Source organism: Anabas testudineus, chromosome 5, assembly GCF_900324465.2.
Source record: "Anabas testudineus chromosome 5, fAnaTes1.2, whole genome shotgun sequence".
Classification (NCBI taxonomy): Eukaryota; Metazoa; Chordata; class Actinopteri; order Anabantiformes; family Anabantidae; genus Anabas; species Anabas testudineus.
The window spans coordinates 21,923,346-21,941,968 of NC_046614.1; the positions used below are offsets into that span (position 1 = coordinate 21,923,346).

The 18,623-nt window shown below is 37.5% G+C and overlaps 1 protein-coding gene and 1 long non-coding RNA gene across 2 annotated transcripts in view; one reads left to right on the forward strand and one right to left on the reverse strand.

Moving 5' to 3' along the window:
• The window catches only part of stab1 (stabilin 1), a 62,555-nt gene extending 54,880 nt beyond the window's left edge, over positions 1-7,675 (forward strand). Inside the window, exons 67-70 of the mRNA XM_026349184.1 lie at positions 3-107; positions 885-1,034; positions 2,039-2,140; positions 5,898-7,675. Of these exons, the coding sequence (XP_026204969.1) occupies positions 3-107; positions 885-1,034; positions 2,039-2,140; positions 5,898-5,966 (426 nt within the window). The 3' untranslated portion in view covers positions 5,967-7,675. The remainder of the gene's footprint in view (positions 1-2; positions 108-884; positions 1,035-2,038; positions 2,141-5,897) is intronic.
• On the reverse strand, positions 33-17,831 carry LOC113154808. Its single transcript, XR_003298066.1, has 5 exons — positions 17,725-17,831; positions 17,387-17,420; positions 2,170-2,291; positions 872-1,027; positions 33-160 (listed from the first exon to the last, which is right to left on the reverse strand). It is a non-coding gene; the product is annotated as an uncharacterized LOC113154808 (long non-coding RNA).
• Between the last annotated feature and the right edge of the window lie 792 nt (positions 17,832-18,623).

Consider the following 18,623-nt stretch of genomic DNA (forward strand, 5'->3'; position numbering starts at 1 on the left):
AGAGTTGTAAACTGGTGAACAAGCGGCTGCTGCTGGAATGGGACATTCCCGCTGTAAACGGGATCATCCATGTCATAGAGGGGCCACTGACGGCACCTCCCACACCAGTAAGTAAAGCTGGTTTCAAGCCAAGCTGCTGACAACCAGGGGTTATCTCATTCTGAAACAGGAAGTCACCAGGTTTACATACAAATGGAGCTAAAACACGTGTAATAATTTTAATTTCTTGCTTTTCTACATACTAATTTAATGCACAAATAAAAAATGTGCATAAAGACACTTTCCTCAGCTGTTTTATCTTTAGTGCTTTTAGGTAACATTTTAAGATATACACACATACACACGTCACCAACATGTTGTCAATATAAAATTAACAACCGACTACACTTATTTGCTTATTTGACAGCTACTGTGGTGCTTTTAATACCTATAGAAAATAATAAGTATCATGTTTATAGAAGTTTGGGATGGACTTGGTACCAAAGAATCGGTTTTGGTGCCATCACTAGTAATTGGCAGTTTTGTTGAAAACGGTGTAAACACACTGCACATTTCTGAAATGTTTAATGTTTGTTAAACTGCATATCTACAGTCTGTGGATAAGTCCTGTCTCGTTAGATTGGATCTTTAACATCAGTCATTCATTTTAATTGGTTATATTTCTTATTTTCTCTGAAGAAATAAATCTAGTGGCTACAGCCTAACACACAGTCATGTCTCCATGGTGACAGTGCTGCAAAGTGTAGCTGTTGCCATGGTAATTGGAGCCAGAGAGATGGTGTGTATTTGGAATCCAGTGGTGAGGACTATGTTTGTAATAGAAATGTATTAATGTCTCCATATGTACTGTAATTGTCTGTGTTTGTCTTACCTGTCCTCTGCAGAGCTCCCATGATAAATCCACAGGCCACACCCATTCCAGTGGCACAGCGGTGGGCATCTTGATGTTGGTGTTGCTCGTGTGTGTGTTGGCTGCATTTGGTTACTACGTCTTCAAACACAAGACAGATGCTTTCCGCTTCCACTACTTCAAAGTGAGACACAAACACACAGAAAAAAACAAGTATGAGATAGTGCTGTTGAGCCAAGGATAAGCAGCTAAAGGACATACAGACATATTGGCCTGAACACAGAGCAACCTCATCTGTTCCGTCTGTTTTGAAACTATTTTTTTAAAGCTATAAAGCACTTTAAGGTTCAAGGTTCTTATTATTGTCTCCTGATAGAGAAAATGTATTAAACTGCTGCATAAACCAACCAAAGAACACATTAAATAAGGACAGACGATAGGAATATGTGCAAATGCTGGTCTGAGGTGAATGTTTATGGGTTGAGCAGTAATCTGTAACCTTTGAAAGATTATATGTTGGAAAGGGGAAGGTTACAGTGGCAAGAAAAACTTTGTGAACCTTTTGGAACGTTTACATGTTATGTTCAATAAAAACATGAAAACATATATTTGTGTAGTATTATTTTAAGCTGTGTTTTTCTATTGTTGTGACTTAGATGAAGATCAGAGCACATTTTATGACAAATTAATGCAGAAAACCATGAAATTCCAAAAGGTTCACAAAGTTTTTCCTGACACTGTTTATATTACACATGGGATACTTCAGATTGTTACTTTCATCAATCTGTCGATGCAACAGCTTTGTCATTTGATCGCATTGATCTTAATCGGTTTCATTCAGCTGTACCCACAACTGTGACAAAGAGCCGTAGTACAATGACTATAAATGACATGACACATATTCTCAACAGCAGTGATACCACAATACACATTATTTTAGTTTTATCACATGTTTGTATCAATTGGAGGTGTTTTATGTCCTACTACTACTTCTAAATAAAACAAACATGCTTCAGATGTTTGACTGCCAGACATCTGTTGATATTGGAGTGTAGAACATATTTGTAAGTTAAGTGCTTGAAACTCTTGATTATTATTTAAAAAAACAAAAACATCTGATGTTAATAAAACAGCTGCTGGTAGATCACTGCTAACAGCTGACCATCATTCCCATTTCCTCTGTTCCAGAATGATGATGACAATGCAGCAGGCGGCAATAACAAACCCACACTGGTCTCAATTCCCAATCCTCTGTACAGTGGCTCGAGGGCCTTCGCTGAGCCATTTGGGGTAAGTTGAACAAAATCTAAACTACTCACCGTGTCTTGAACTGACCGTCACTGATGACCCTGTCTGAACTGGCATTCGTGGTTGGATTTTAGACGGTCATTATTTTGCCTTTTACAAAGAGCCAGTAGACTCCAGGGTCAGGTGAAGACAGCTGGAATAAAACAGCAGTTTGTACTGGTTCAGTTACTGGTGTATAATTAAACTGAATTAAGGACAACTAGTTTCTATAACGTAATTAAAATTTAAGGCACCTCAGACACTAAAACATGATGCAAATTATTATTATTATTTTTTAAGTATCTTTCATAACCACAACTAGGGCTATGCCAAATCCTTAAATATGAGAATCCCTATGTTGGAACAATTTGAGAAAGAGTTATTCGTTGTCAACATCAGCAAACTCTCGAGCAGAAGCGTCACCAACCTGAAGAGGAAAATAATCAGACTTCCGACCAACAACTGTAACAAACTATTTTATTTTTTAAGCTACTCAAGTGGTTCAGTTTACTACTATATACGTTGTGATTTTAAACCTCTCAGAGAAACAATCACCAGACCAATACTATGCAGTGTGGTGGTAGACTTGACTCACAACAACAACCCAGAGAGACTGAGCTGCTTGTTTCAGTCCAACAGCAACAGTCTCCAGAACAGACACAGTGAGTTTCCTATGAAGTGATGCTCTCACGTCAGTTACAGAGCCACATTCTGCACAACTCCTGTTCCTACTGTGCATCTGCTGGTCAAAAACTGAACCAAGTCCAAACAAGTTACTGTTTCAGTTTACCACTAGTTGAGTGTTATATTTAGTTTTTTTAACGTCAGAGTTTGTTTCTGCTGAGACAATGTTCTGTACAGTAGCATCACCAAAGTTTAACTTGTTCGTGTCATGAGCCTTCACCTGCTCTTACAAAGATACTTCTCTAATGGTTAAACACTATTATTCAGTCTCCATCTGCAAAGCCTGTGGACACACTGAGGAGACACATCTATTACACAGCTGCTTTGCCTGCACTGATCAGAAGGTTTCTGAGGCTGAAGAGCTGAATGAACTCACTGACCAAGAGGATGGACTTAAAAAGTGGGGGCAGGATCCTTTACAACTGGGTTAGACACACTCAAATGAGACCAGAGAAGGTATACTGAAAAGCTGAAAAACAGGCTGTCTGCTAACAGCTCTGTCATTCTGGAGGTGCTTGAAGAATATCACCAGCTACAGGAAACCATCCCACACTATAGAGAACCAAACAGGCTGATGGTCTAAATGCATTTCTCTACAGGTTTGATAAACCTGTATCGACACTGTTCACCCACTCCATCTCACACATCATACAGCCAACAGCAATCATCTCGCCCCTTCCATCAAGGATGTGTCTGTCAGCTCTTTTGAAGCAAGACGTTCAGGAAGGTGCCAGATGGTGTTTCACCCTCCTGTCTGAAATTCTTCAATCAGCTGTCCCCTCATCTTCACACAGATCTTCACTAAATTTGTAAACAAATCACCCCTACTCTGTTTTGGGCCACTGTCAACACTGAAACTGTTTTTCTCCAAAGCGCAAAAGTCTGAAAATGCCAACTTAGTGCTGTAGTAGAACACTGAGATTTATATCTGTGACCAAACAGATGGTGGGAGTGACACAGTATGTAGCTCTAAAAAAAAAAAAAAAAACAGTTATATTGGTCTGGCCAGACAAGACAGTCTGATTAACCTTTTCCCCTACACCCCGTTATTTTCTAGTTCTATGACAAATTCAACTTTTATTATTTCTGTTCTGAAGCAGATGAAAACTTTCATTGTATGGTATGGGATTACATTTACATGTTGGGCATCTTATTTTCCAACTGCTACTTGCTTTAAACATCGAAGGTCTTGATTCAGAACTAAACTGACATTGATTTAATGATTATATAAAACATTGAAACTGCAAGTTTGGAAACAGACGTGAGAGATCAGCTGATGATTTCACTATAGATGACCAGAGACACGCAGTTCTCTACAATTGTTCAGGTGTTAGAGTGATACCTCTTACTCCATAGAGATAATCTTTGGCTAGATCTGTATGTGGGGAAACTCCGAAAATAAAACTTTTCCTAAAGATGAAACTATAAAACAACACAAAACAATTAACACAGTTACACACCAGCAACAGACTTCGAGCAATGTGTACCTGAGATGTGGCTTACTAACCACAGTTGGTCCGTGAGGTGCTCTACGACACAGCACTCATAATATACAAAGCTAAACCTACATAAATAATACAGTAGATAAAATAAAGCAGTAGTAAAATGTAGTCTTAACCCTCAAATAGCCCTCTGAAGTTGTGAGGACCAGCCAAAATGTCCTCACTTTATTGGAAAGTGATATATATATATATACACAAACACACGTGTAAAGGTAAAAACCAGAATTATATCTGCACAAGATTACGATGTGGCAGAAAAACACCAGTGATTAGAAAAATACAGTAAGTTGAAGTCTGCTTCCAAACTGCAGAACCAGCAGCACAAACAATCCTATTGTGGTTCAACCTCCAGCAGCCTTCAGGCTTTACTGGGCGAGGTGATGGATCAGCTTTACACTTTATCACTACTCAGAACACGGTCTAACTGCACAGCACAGCCTCACGAGAAACACGACGTGAACACAGTATTCTGCTATTTCCCATACGACATGAAGGCCACATACGTCACAGGCCACAGAAACACAACTTCTCTACATATCACATCTGCGATGCTCTAAAAGCAGCTCAGGAAAACTCCACAGTATGTGTGGACAGAAGAGAAATAAATTCATATTTCATTAGACTGCAGTGGTGGAACGGATCAATGATACCAGCTTAACATCATCTTGTCACAAGTTAGAACTAGTGGAAACTAATTTCAAACAAGTGCTGAAGATTGGTTATGTTTAAAAATGTCAAAATATTAATATTTGTTTTATATATTTATGCATTTATTAAGGTGCAAATGATGAATAAATAGAATAAATGATGCAGCTGTTTTTAGGTAAATAAAACTAGATTTTCAAATTTAAAAAGTATTGATGCTGCATGTTGGACAGAGCCAACAGATATTTTAATGTAAGTCGGTGTGGTACAGCTACAGAATCACTTTACTCACATAACTGCAGCCCAAAGTGAATTTTTATTACATTCCACATCTAGTTTCTCAGGTAGAAATTCACCCAAATAATGGGTCTCACCATTTTGTACTGGAACTCCACTAGAAATAAAAGAAAACGAATCAACTATATATTCTTACATCATTTCTACTGGACATACAGTTTCTCATTTTCCCAGTTCTCTCTTTCTCCATTGCTTTCTCTCTCTCCACCCCTCTGCTCTTTATAAACAGCTTCCACTGCTCAGGTGAACATTCAAACTCAAGTGTTATGTGAGAGTCTACATGCTGCATACGCTCTGAAAGGAAACTGTCTGGACCTGTTTGGACAGACACGGCAGTGTTCCCAGTCCGTAGTTTACTCATTCCTTCTCTATCAGAGAACAGGCCAACATCACTTTGTTTCCAGCTGTGTGACCTGGCTGCAGTGTAATACAGAGTTATACTTCAGCCTGAGACAACAGGCAGGATTTTATCTAAATGTACCACACGTTTTAATGTCGGGTTCCTTTAGGCTCTTACAGAATCAAATAATCCAGACCACTTGCTGCCTAATAAGAACACACTGAATGACCATAAATATTCATGTTTTGAACATCCCTTTGCTGGTTTTAATAATTTCCTCTCCTTCCTACAGGATACCAGTGAGGAGGTGGAGCAGGCAGAACCTAAAGAACCTCCACAGATTCTGGACCTGGATCAGTAAAACCAGTTAAAATCAGTAAAACTAGAGCTGTGTGTTTACAAACCACAATAACCTGACAGCTTTGTCCTGGCTCAGCTTTTTGCATTTTGTCTGTATATAAAAAAAAAAAACAAGTAAAGTTGTCAGTTTACGTAAGATGCACTGTGGAAGAAAAACCAAATCAGTATTTGTTATTTGGAAATTATTCATACTTCTGTGTAATGTCAAAGTGTATCTGGCAGCTGTGAACCCACCAGAAAATGATCCCCAGCTCTGCTCTGTGGGGATTTTTAGCTCCCGGTTTTTTGGCACATGTAGGTTCAGTCTCACCAAAAAAGCTGAAATACAAACCCACTACACAAACTGCCCAACACCACACACGCACACACCAACAGGTAAATAAAGTGGAACATTTAGCAGCTGAAGGTTCTCATTCATCATGTGGACACTAACATGATTCTCCAATGGGATGAAGGGGTTTCCCTGACCACTGGATATGGAACTACTTGTTTTTTATTGCTTTTTGTTAAAGTAAATACCAATGTTAGTGACTCTTCTGTGAGAGAAACGCTCAGACATAGCTTGACACTATAAATACTATGAAGAAAAGCTCTAAAACTAACTCGCAGCAAACTGCAACATTTTCAATGCAGTGTGTTTGTGTTTCTACGTCTCTCTCCTTTTAGCTCAGGTTCAGTCTCCACCATCTTCTGAGATCAATAAATGCTTCTACCTGCTTGGTATTTTTTAACCAGTTGTTTATTAACTTTGTGAGCTAAGCAGATAATTTACAGTTTTTGAGCATTAGCTCCTGAGCTGGGAGCAGCTACAGAACTACAAGCCATATTTCATCAGTCCAGGGAGCCAGAAAAGTTGCATACAATGAATACACTGCAGTTTGATCAACATACACCACCATGCTGCACAGTACTCTGCATCAAATGTGGATTCATCCGCAGCAGAAAATAGTCTCCAACAAATGCACTACTTCCTATATTTCAAGTAACATTTCATTAAACACTGATGTCTAGCTGTCTGGAAGAATTTTAAAGAAATTAAATAAATAAATAAATATAGAAATATAAATAAACGTGAGGCTTTTCTTTAAGGTTTGCATCTTGAGAAGCAGTTAATGGATTGGGATGAGTTTCAAGCCTTATCAGGCTCATACAGACACAATAAACATGTATTTACTTTGATAAAAACGGCCCACTTTGTACATTTATAAAGTTAAAGGCGTGCGCCATTTTGGTCATTGGAAAAACCCAGTCCTCATTTAGCACCTTTCGTAGATCAAATATTATTTGCAAGATTAAGTTGACATGTTTTTGTACCAGCAAACCTTCTGTAAATCACTGGATCTGGTCCGTTCCCTCAAGTTTTTCATCATTTAAAATCCATCACCTGCCTGTCTGCTGCCATTTTGTCATCAATCACTGATGGTGTCAGCAAGACCCTCTGAATGTGCCGAGTTTTCAGAAGCGATTGCTCAACAAAGTGAACCCTTTGAAAGTGTTCACGTTTATTTATAAATTAGTTTTAAAATGTTCTTATCTTCATGCAAATTACAGTTCTGAATAGACTAAATTTGAACTAATGACGTTAACTGTCCATAATGCTTATGTTATATATTCAGTGTACTGTTGTTTAGTCGCATATTTAGTTTCCTGCAGCACCGTATGGGTGAGGAGAAAATAAAGGAGAAATACTACTTGGCCCGAAAGTCTTGACTTTCGCATCTTGACTTATTTCATTTTAAATTAAGTATGGTGGCTTACAGAGGACAAATGCAAAAAAAAAATATATATATATTGTTGTCTGTATATTATCTGCTTGTTGAACTTGACTGTGAACAAAGCATCAGCAGTAGTTAACGGGAAGCTGGCACTGACTAGGTGAGATGTCAGATCTGGTTGCTTCTTAGACAAGTTTTAAGGTTTCATGTTAAGGAATGATAAATATCATTGTATAGTATATTTACTGGAAAGGTGTCAGAACTAGGAAACTCTTAAAATAAAAGCACTAAGAAAATTACTAAGGTTTCCCCCCAGAACAGGAGATTATATTTAGGGAGTATATTAAAGTAATGATGACCTTTAGGTCTTTTATCAACTTACTCATATATATTTATTGAAGCAAAAAGTTGAATCTAAAATAACACCAAGATATTTGCAAGCACAATTCACCTAACAGGTAGAATGCTGTTGAGTCTGCTGAGAGGAACGGAAATTCAATCAGAGCTATTGCACAAACATTGGCCATAGTCAGTACAACCATTTGGAAAGTCCTGAAGAAGAAGGAAACCACTGATGTACTAATCAACAGACAAATGGGTAGACTAAGGAAGGCTACAGCAGTTGATGAAAGAAACATCACGAGAGCTGTAAAGAAAGACCATAAAGCAACCAGCAACATCCTCCACAGGGTGGAAGTGAAGGTTTCACAATCTACTGTTCACAGTAGACTTCATGAACAAAAGTAAAGACTAAACCAAAATATGTGAACCACTCATTAGCAAGAAGAACAGGAAAGCCAGGCAGGATTTTTTTTAAAAGTACAGAAATGAGCCTCAGAGATTCTGGGACAAAGTTTTATAAACTGATGAGACAAAATTCACATGATGGCAGCAGCAACATGTTTACGGAAACATTGTGTCTGCCAGTTTAAATAAAGATGATGGGAGATCTTTCATCATGCAGCAGGATAATGACCCAAAACATAGTGTCAAAACAACAGAGGAGATGAGGGGCAAGAGGTGCAAGGTTTAAGTCTGGACAAGTCAGTGTCCAGACTTAAACCCTATAGAGCATTTACCTCAACAGAGGAGACTGAACAGAGTAACCACCCAAAACCAAAAAAAAACAACTGAAGGAGGCTACAGTGAAAGTCTGGAAAAGCATCACAAAAGAAGAATGCAAAGGTTTGGTGATGTCAATTGGTCACAGGCTTGGTGCAGTTTTTGCAACTAAATATTAAGTCTTATTCACTTTAATCTACTGTATTTCAAGTCTACATGTTCCAATACTTTTGCTCACATGAAAAATAAAAGATGCTATCTTCTAAGTTGCCTATCAGATCCAGATGTAAACATCTGGAAACAAAAACTGAAATGTTGGTCTTAAGGCTGCTGCTGTCAGGCTGCTCATGCTACGTCTTCTGTATAAACACCATTAAAGTAAAGCTCATGTATTAAGGCAACTGAAATACATGAAATGGTCAATTTCCTTATTATTGTATTTAATTTGTGGACATCAGGGATCTGTCTGATTTGATTGATTGGACCCCAGGAGACTTGATTTGATAACATTTCAGTATGAGCTGACAGGGTACATGATACATCAGGACCAGTTTAGTGACTCACAGCTGTTAAAGCCAGAGACTCATTGTTATCTGTTCCTCCTGCTAGCTCAAGAAAAAGGAGGAAAAAGAAACACGATCTGTTGTTGGATTTTCCTTAACTTTTTTGCTGCTTGAACAAAAAAAGATCTTTTACCCTTTTTAATTAAAACCACAATAATTTACTTCTGTTTTCAGTCTGATTTATGTTCTTGTGTTTCTCATTGGCCTCCACATCTGTTCTTTTCCCACCGTTTTTCTTCTTGGCTGTACAGGAAATCTTCCTGTTTTCCAAACATAGCATTTATTTACACTCATGTTCAGTGTGAAAGCAGCGATGTTTATGAAGGAAGGAGACAGTTTGTTTCTTCTATTTCCTCTTCCCCCTGTTTGAATCTCCAAGAAGAAGCAATCATTGTTCTGTTGTTCCTACTGCCGTCTCACACTGAAAAACCCCAAATGCTTCCTCTCTCTATAGGCCTTCACCTTAAATAGCTTTCCTTCTCTGCTGCTGACATTCATGACACAACAAAAACAAGTCTTTGTTCCTTCCTCTGCTGTCCATGTGGCTGTCAGACACTTTACTGCCATGACAGTTCAGCAGGAAGCAGTACCCACAAGGTACATGCAGTGGAATTATATATTCGGGCCACCGTGAGGTTGGAATATCTGTGTCGAGGTTAACCTTTCCAAAATGGAGCATGAGCAGTTGTGTTACTGTTTCTCTGCCTGCTGAGCTCCCTTCCCCCAACACACAAAGAGCTGAGCTGCAGTGCTGGCTGCAGAGAGGAGCAGCTTGGAAATGTTTTTTCCTGACAAGTGACGCTATGGGGGGAGAAAGGAGGGGACCGGAGAGCCTGACCTTCACTGCTGCAGGCTCAGTGGCCGCTTGCCGCCACTACGGACCTTATTTAAAGATCAGTGTTGTTGGTTCACATCTGACCTCCTGTTTGCTGAAACATGTCACATCTGAGCTGAAACGGACAGCTGGTCACAGTGGACATCAAACTGGAGAGTTCATTTCTAACAGTCAGTCTCATCTCATGAGTAGTAGTATGAAGACTACAGCCATGTTTGCTGAGCAGATAATTTACAATTGGGTAATTCTCTCACATTTCCAATGCTGCACACAACACACAATTAACTCATGTCTAGAGGTCTGTGTTTATCAGTTTTTCTTACTCAGGTCCTGGTAGCTCACTAAAGATCTATGGAATTGTGAAGCCATCAACGTTTACTCCATTTTAAGTTGATGTATGAGGAAACTAAAATGAACAGCATCCTACCACATCTCCAGTGTTTAAAATTGTATCAACAGGAGTTGAAGCTTGCTGATGTGTTTAAAGTCTAAAGTCTAAAATACGGGTTAGACTACAAGTGATCTGTACAAAATGTTTATACCTGAGCTAAACAGCCACAGCTGGTCTGATGATGGACAAAACAGATTCCTCTAAACAGGAAGTTATGGGCTAGAGGAAGCAAGTTCAAAGAAAACCACTGTATGTGGGGTACTTACAGGACCATCTTCATCAAGATAGACTCTGAAGAGGGACAGAAGAGGGTTGAAGGGTGATCACTAAGGCATCGTAGCCCATTTTGTGTGAAGTATTTTTCATGTTTCAACAGAGAGCACAGACCATCAACCACCTGAAATGAGGTGAATCAGAATCAGATTTCCTAAGAAGGGAGTCTAAGGGAGCACCTAGATAGCCAAATGGTTACAGTGCATGTAACCACAGCGTCCCCGGTTTGAGTACGGCTGGGGACTTATGCTGCCGTATCCCCACAGAGTTTACTTGTCTGGACTCAGGAATACCAACTGCTGGCCAAGTAAATTTGGCTCTTTGACGAAACAAGATAATTGTGTTCCAGAGAACCCGATTCATAGAGGACAATTTCCCCTCGCTCTATCACTCCTGCAACTGTTTACTCTGCTGTTGCAGAGTGTCCAAGATTTACTAAGCTTTAATAACACAGATTTCCACCACGTCAACAAACGAAAGGATGCAGGGACAACTGAACAGGAGTAGATCGTAAAAAGCCAGCGTAGCTTAACCCGAGTAGATATCAAACCAGGTCCTGCTCTCTATCTGGGTGAGGACAGGATGCAGAAATGCTTTCAAAAGGTGAAGGAGTGGTAATTTTTGGATATCACTGTTAAACTAGTGGAGCTAGATAATCAACAGTGGTTAAATTACAGAGCATGCCTTTGCAGTCGACTGAATCTGACACTAAGGACACTGGGGCCAAACACAGCAGCTTATAAGTATAAAAAAATTAGATATGAGAATATGTCAAGCCAAAGAGTGATTAGCTTTTCCTAGGGTCAGGGCAGGCATTAAAACTATTTGAATACTGTGTTTTGTCACATTTAACTGTGTACTGGTGACTATAGATGTCTGTCAGTTTATCACAATACAGGTCAACAGCACCAATTACTACAAAACTTAAAACAGTCTGGACCACCACCATTAAGATATTATTTAAATCAGAACTGTTATATTACTCACAAACTAAATCACTGTTGTTGTTAGTGTACCTGAGCGGCTGGTTTCAATACATTTCTAAATACACCACTTAAAGCAGAGTTTCAGTTTTCTAAAGAGGAAAGAGAATTCTACATGAGCTTAAAATTAAGACCAGAACCTGACCTAACTGGTGCTGCCAAATCTGAAACTTGAACATTACCCGAGGCTACCATTTTGCTTGATTTCATCCAACACTGCTCAAGCTGATGCAAAAAAAATCCTCTTTCCACTGAACATTGTGAACCTAATATACAAACTTTATCCAGAGATATTTGGCTCAGTCAAAGAGATCATGAAAACTTTCTCAATAAATTCGATTTCAAAATAACCAAACCTGAACTCGAAGGCCAGGTCAAACAGCAGAACTCAGATATGGGCATAGAACACAGACACCACAAGTGTCTACCACACAGATTAACAGCAGACAAGTGAATTTATACTACTACTAAAATGTTATATTATTAATTTGCTTGATTCTATACTCAAAGGTTTTTTTAGTGTATTATACAATTAACTGTACAATTAAACTCATGACTGAGTTCAAGGCTCAGTCTTTGCAAGCAAAGATGGGTTGTGACTCATCTGTCCCTCACTTTGTGAGATAATTGTTTATCTGTTCAAAAAGATAAACCTCCACACAGTACTGCAAAGAATGTAGGTCTATCACCACCTATAATATGGTAAAAGAGATTTAGGGCCCCAGAGAATCTCAGTGCATCAAGGTCAAGGGCAGAATTCACTGAATATGTGCAATCTTCAAGCCCTCAGGTAGTACTACATGATAAACAGTCATGCTACAGTGATGAATATCGTTACATGACCATGGGACAGCTGACACTTAACTCAATGTGCCTCTGAATCCACAAATACAACCTTTATTATGCAAGAAGAAAGCCACACATCAAGTCTGTGCAGAAACGCTGCAAGGTTCTTTGAGCCAGATCAAATCAGATGAACTTAAAGACAGTGGAAAGGTGTTCCGAGTTCATGTTTAGGACTCTCTCACGTCAAAATGGTGATACAGCAATTTAAGTATTTATTACTGTGAGCTTGGTCTGACTGTTGCTTGCTGTCAGTGCCTCAGAGTACTTTTTGAGTTCTTATCCGTTACATTTCAGATAACAACTCCAAGATCCCCCAGTGATGTTAATGGCTACTGCTTTCTAGTGCATTTACAAGTTGTAAGCAGCTGATTTATAAACATGTAGGTCTAATGATCTTCATTCCCATTAACATAGCACTGCACTTTGGTGTAAGAAAACCTTTTGTAAATACAAGCACATTCCTGAATACACAGCTATGTTAGCATTAGCCTCTCATCACCACGTGTTTGGTGCATTCATGGACAGTAGTAAATATGAACCCCTGCATCTCCAATGGCAAAGCATAGTAAATAACACCTTTCCAAATTAGGCTTACCATGCATATATCTTAACTTTAGTTGACAACAATGTGATAAATAGTGATATTTCAAGGTAAAATAGATGCACTAGCTTTTCTAACAGACATTGTGATTATCTATTGGTAGATTAAACAAAGGATTAATCAACTAATCAAAAAAATAACCAACAGCTTTGATTGAAAAATCATCAACAGATAAATCAAATAAAAATAATCATGGGCAATGCGAAAAGGTACAATAACCAGCAAATGTGATGAGAAACAGTGATAAACATGCCTCTATCCCAACGTTTTAAGAGGTCGCACAGGCATCTAATTTCAAATGTGCTTATATTTACGAAATACAACTGGAGAAAGCAGTTTCTGCTGATCAGCTGATCTGTTGCCGAAAAGACACTGACCGCTTAAATGCTGCTGACCAATGAAAAGTTATCACAAGTTCTAATTTAAAAGAACATTTTTAAAAAAATTAGGAAAGGTGAAAAAAAAGGTTGAAATATAAAAAGTTCAACATTAGGAAAAAGTTGGCAAGAAATACAGCTGATGGACAAAGGTGAGGAGAAAAAAAAGGTGCAACAAAGGTGAAAAGAAAATCAAAGGACAGAAAAAGCAGTAAGAAAAGAAAAAGCTATTTAAAAAAGTCTCTCAGTTCTCACATTAATCAAGTTTCTCAGTGAAAACACTGAAAAACATCTTTGACTACAAATAATTTTACCAGGAAATGGTTAAAGTGGCAGAAATAATATTTTTTACCATTTTGGAAAGAGTCCTTCAGTCCTTCACAGAATTTCAGTAGTTCCACAGAAATGCTGCAGAAGGACTTGAAGCAGACAGTTTTTCTGCAAGGAAGCCAACCAACATCCCTCAGCTGAGGCTGTTCTGTATGGAGGAATGCAAAAAACAAAAGCCCTTCAAGCTGATGTGCCGAGCTGATAAACAGTTACTTGAAACATGTAGTTGAATGGAGTTGTTATTTGCTGCAAAGGTGTGTCACACTACAGTAGTTACTGAAAATACAGGTTCACATACTTTATAACCAAACCCAAATATTTGGGATAGGATCATTTTCCATAACAAATAAATAAAAAAAAAAGTAATGTTTGGTCCCTTTATATAGTTTTAGCAGAAAATTCTATAGGGTTCACAAACTTTCACCAGTGTACGATATCTGCATTATAATATAATATAATATAATCTCTGCTACAGTTTAATATTGTACCATGATGCTTAGGCATTTCTCTCTTTTTCAAGCCACGCATTCCTTTTGTAACTATGCAGAGAGTAGAAAAGAAAAGTGTGGGTCACCTTGACCTGAAGATGGCCTCAAAGTGTGTGCTCCATGCAAATAACTATGTCTTGGTGAAGGAAGAGACTGTAGAGATAAGTACATGATAGTGGAGTGCCTTTGTTTCAAGACTAATGAGAAGGTGGTTTTCTGTGATCAACACTTCTAATATACTGACCCTTCTTCAGCACTTTAACCTACTAGAGAGCTTTTTTTATTTTTTTATTTGCATCCCTCCCTCGAGGGACACTGTCCTGCTTGTTTCTCCTCTGCTTCAAGTCAATGGTATAATGAACGTCCTGAGCATTAATACAGACCTAAGCATGCCAAATGTGCTATTTGTAAATAAAATACTACAAACTGATACTACTACAACTTAAGACATTGCTATCGGGTAAAAGAGGCAGAATAAAAGTGTTTATAGTAATGATTGAACAATTGATCAGTCGACATATTATTGTAATTTAAGGCTTAAGCTAATATCTTTGGTTGTCTAAAGGCTAAAATCTGTAGTAACTGTGTCAATGTGATGCATAGACACAGACATGTGTTCAGTTATCTTTTGATAAGGTCTGAACTGTGACATGATTCGAGTGCCTGGTGCCGATTCAGGTCAAACTGATCCTGAATTGCCCTTCGGGGTTAATAAAGTTTATCTTTTTGTTATGTCAACAGAATGGAAAGAACTGAAAAAATTACTGCAATTCCAGCTGGAAGTTCCACATTCCACAATGATTAGTGCTCCAGTTAACGTTTTAGTCACACATATTAGTATCCTAAATTAGCTTCTTTTATTCTGTTACATAGAAACGTGTTAATTACGGTATATGATGTAGATGTGGAATGAATTTATCACTATATTATTCATGATCTGCTGAAACCAACTTGGAAACCTTTTTAGAGCCTTTTTATAGGGCTGGTGCAACATAATTGCATGATAATAGACATGCGGCCTATTATGCTAATTCTAAATATACTGTAAAATGCTTAATTATTCAAATCTTTATCTCATCTTCATTTGAAACATAACATAATGTTCCTCCTTTTTCTTTAGATTACTATTTAAGTACCCAAACAAGTAAAAACCAATGTCCAATTTTAAAAATAGAATTAAATATGATATTCTCCCCTGAGACTTTATTTGGATAGTCTAAACTCTATTCAGGTTTATATTATTCAACATGTACAACACTGTTTTTTATAATAGAAATATACTTTACTATTAATGCAGGACAGTACTCTGTTTAATTGTATTTTACGTGCAGATTATCCTAGATTGTATGCCGATTTGTCTATTGTGCTATTGTAGTTATATTTTATTTTCTCAACGCGTAAAAAGAGTTTAGTACTCTGGATTAATTTCCAATGTTTGGATTCACCTTACTGATGATATTTTTTGACAGTACATAAAAATATTTTTGTATGTTTTGTGCTACTTTGTTTGTATGCAATATTATTATAATAACAAAGCAAGTACACTCATGACTTTTTCACCAAATTGTGCAGCCCTAATTCTTATCAATTACACAACATCAACACATGCAGCAAGACTCAGAAACAAATCATCAACAACAGATCAAAAACAACAGCAGATGCGTGGCCGACCATCAACATAATCTTGTATTGTGGTGATCAGTTCCTGGGCATGTCAGACCACTTACTGACAGAGGAACGAGTCAACTAGTTTAGATTAACAGTATAATATATTACTCAGTACTCTCTCTATTATAAACTCACATCTCACCATCTCCTTGATTTTCTATTTAAATTACACAGGCTAAAACTCAACATGACTTTGGAAGAACCAGAGTGGATTTAGTACAATCTCATTAGTAATCTCATTAAGAATATTAATATTACTTTATTAAAAGGACAAATATACAAATTGAAAATGAAAAGTCTCTTATTATGAGCAACTAATATGATTTTCTTTTAAGAAAAATCTACATTTGTATAGCTGAAATTGCACACTATAATTTGTCAAATTAAATTGAATGCATTTAAGGTCCATTTACATTAAAATAATACTAATAAATATAGTCTGAGTTGTGCAACTTTACTTTTAGTACTACTAGTTTCAAACTAACCCGACTACAGCTCAGCCTTTACGGTCTTCATGGAGGTAAAACCAGTGGACATGAAGGTTGGAGCAAGAATCAGCGCAGACAAACATGAGTCCAGTTTTGTGCAAACCTAAACGAACTATGCTCAGTAACAGACAGACCTATTAATCGCAGTTATCTCTACATGAAATCCCGACCAGAACAATAACGTTAGTTAAACTCATGCTGGTTGCAGCCAGTTTGTAAGCAGGACCTGCAGAATGGGCTGTCCTGAAGATACTGTCCAGAAGATACTGTCCTGAAGATACTGTCCCAGTCAGATGCACAACATTTGCTCAACTTATATTAGCTGTAATAAAATAAATCCTTAGTTTCACGACTCTTTTCTGTTGTCATTCTTATCTCGTCTACTATCCACCACCATTTAGTCAAATGTTACCATAAATACTGCAACAATCTACCTGCATGTATCTGTAAAGGTGTACCACAGACTGCAGCCGTTTGAATGACAACGAGTTGTTAATAAATACTGATAAATAGCAAAATATATTTATAACAAACATATCAGAGCTTTGTACCAACTGTCACGTTAAACAGCAGCATTATCAAAACGTCACTGCAAACAAGCTAAAGTAAAATCTTACTTAAACTACTATTTCACTATATTCCATTCAACTAACTCTATTTAACTAATACATTTCATAACAACTGTAACATTAGACACAAGTGTTAAACATTCACAGGGGCTGTTAACTGGTGCCATTAAAGACAGAACAAACAAAAACACAGCACAGCCTGAAATGTGTGTATGTTGACGCCAAAACTCACCAAATATGATGTTAGATGGTCTTTTTTCTTTACCCTGGAGGAAAAGTGGTCGATGTCCAGCTGCATGTTAGTCCTTATCTCCTTATCTCCTTATCTCTTTATCTCCTTATCTCCTTATCTCCTTATCTCCTTATCTCCTTTCTGCATTGCCTGCTAGCTTAGCTACTACACTATAAACAGCACTGAAAACTAGCTAACGGTTAGCTAGTTAGCTAGGAACCCAACGGTCTATTGGTGTTTGTTAACCTTCTATAACATCTTCACGTCCGAGTTTCACGGAATCCTGACGATGAATATTAGAAGAACATTATATCTGTTAATATTTTAATTAACTTCACCTGGTTTCCATTGCTGCCGAATTAGAACAATAGTCATTCAATCAAAGCCAAGAACCCGCCTCATCACAGCTAAAGTAGCCAAACGGTTTCCGCCATTTTTCTTTTCTGTTATACATACAAAAAACTATTTATTAAATAAAACTATACTTATACTTAACTATAAAGTTATAATTATTATGCTGCATGTCAAATATAAACATAAACAACACACAAAATATTTTGAGTTTTGGCCTAATAAACATTAAAAGACTTCCCTTCTTGAAGAGGTGTAAACAAGAAACAGGAAGTAGGCCTGTGACATTGGAATGGAGTCAGCGGCAGACGTTCTGCCTACAAATGGACAAACCGATTTATTTCCCCGTTTTTGTTATATTTTAGAAAAGTATGTAAGCCGAATGTGCTATTAAGAGTTACCGTTTGTTAGGTACTATTGGATGCAAAACCAACTATGACTAGATAATTCTGATACTGAAGAAAACTTAAAAGCCTGATAATTCTCAAGCAAGTTCTGGGTGAAAATGGTGTGTGTCGCCTCTATGCGTTTAGAGTTCACTGATATTTTAATTTTATTTTTTTACATTAATTGCAGCAATCAGGTGCTGGGTGTTTTAAGTGCTGTAACCACCCCCATGAAAATGAAAAAAATATTACCACCCACCCAAACTCATCTAATCTACTAATTTTGTCAATATTCTAAAGATTTTAAGTGGATTATGAGTAACACACACTCATTTGTCCACAAGGTAAAATCAATTTCAAAGTTTCCTTAATATTATGTTACTGAACATACACTGTTAGACTTAGTCACTAGGTACACTGAAAAACTAAATTGGCCTTATTTAACAATCCAATACTCTGCATAATTCCAAATTCATGATTTTTAATTTGTTGACAGGTTA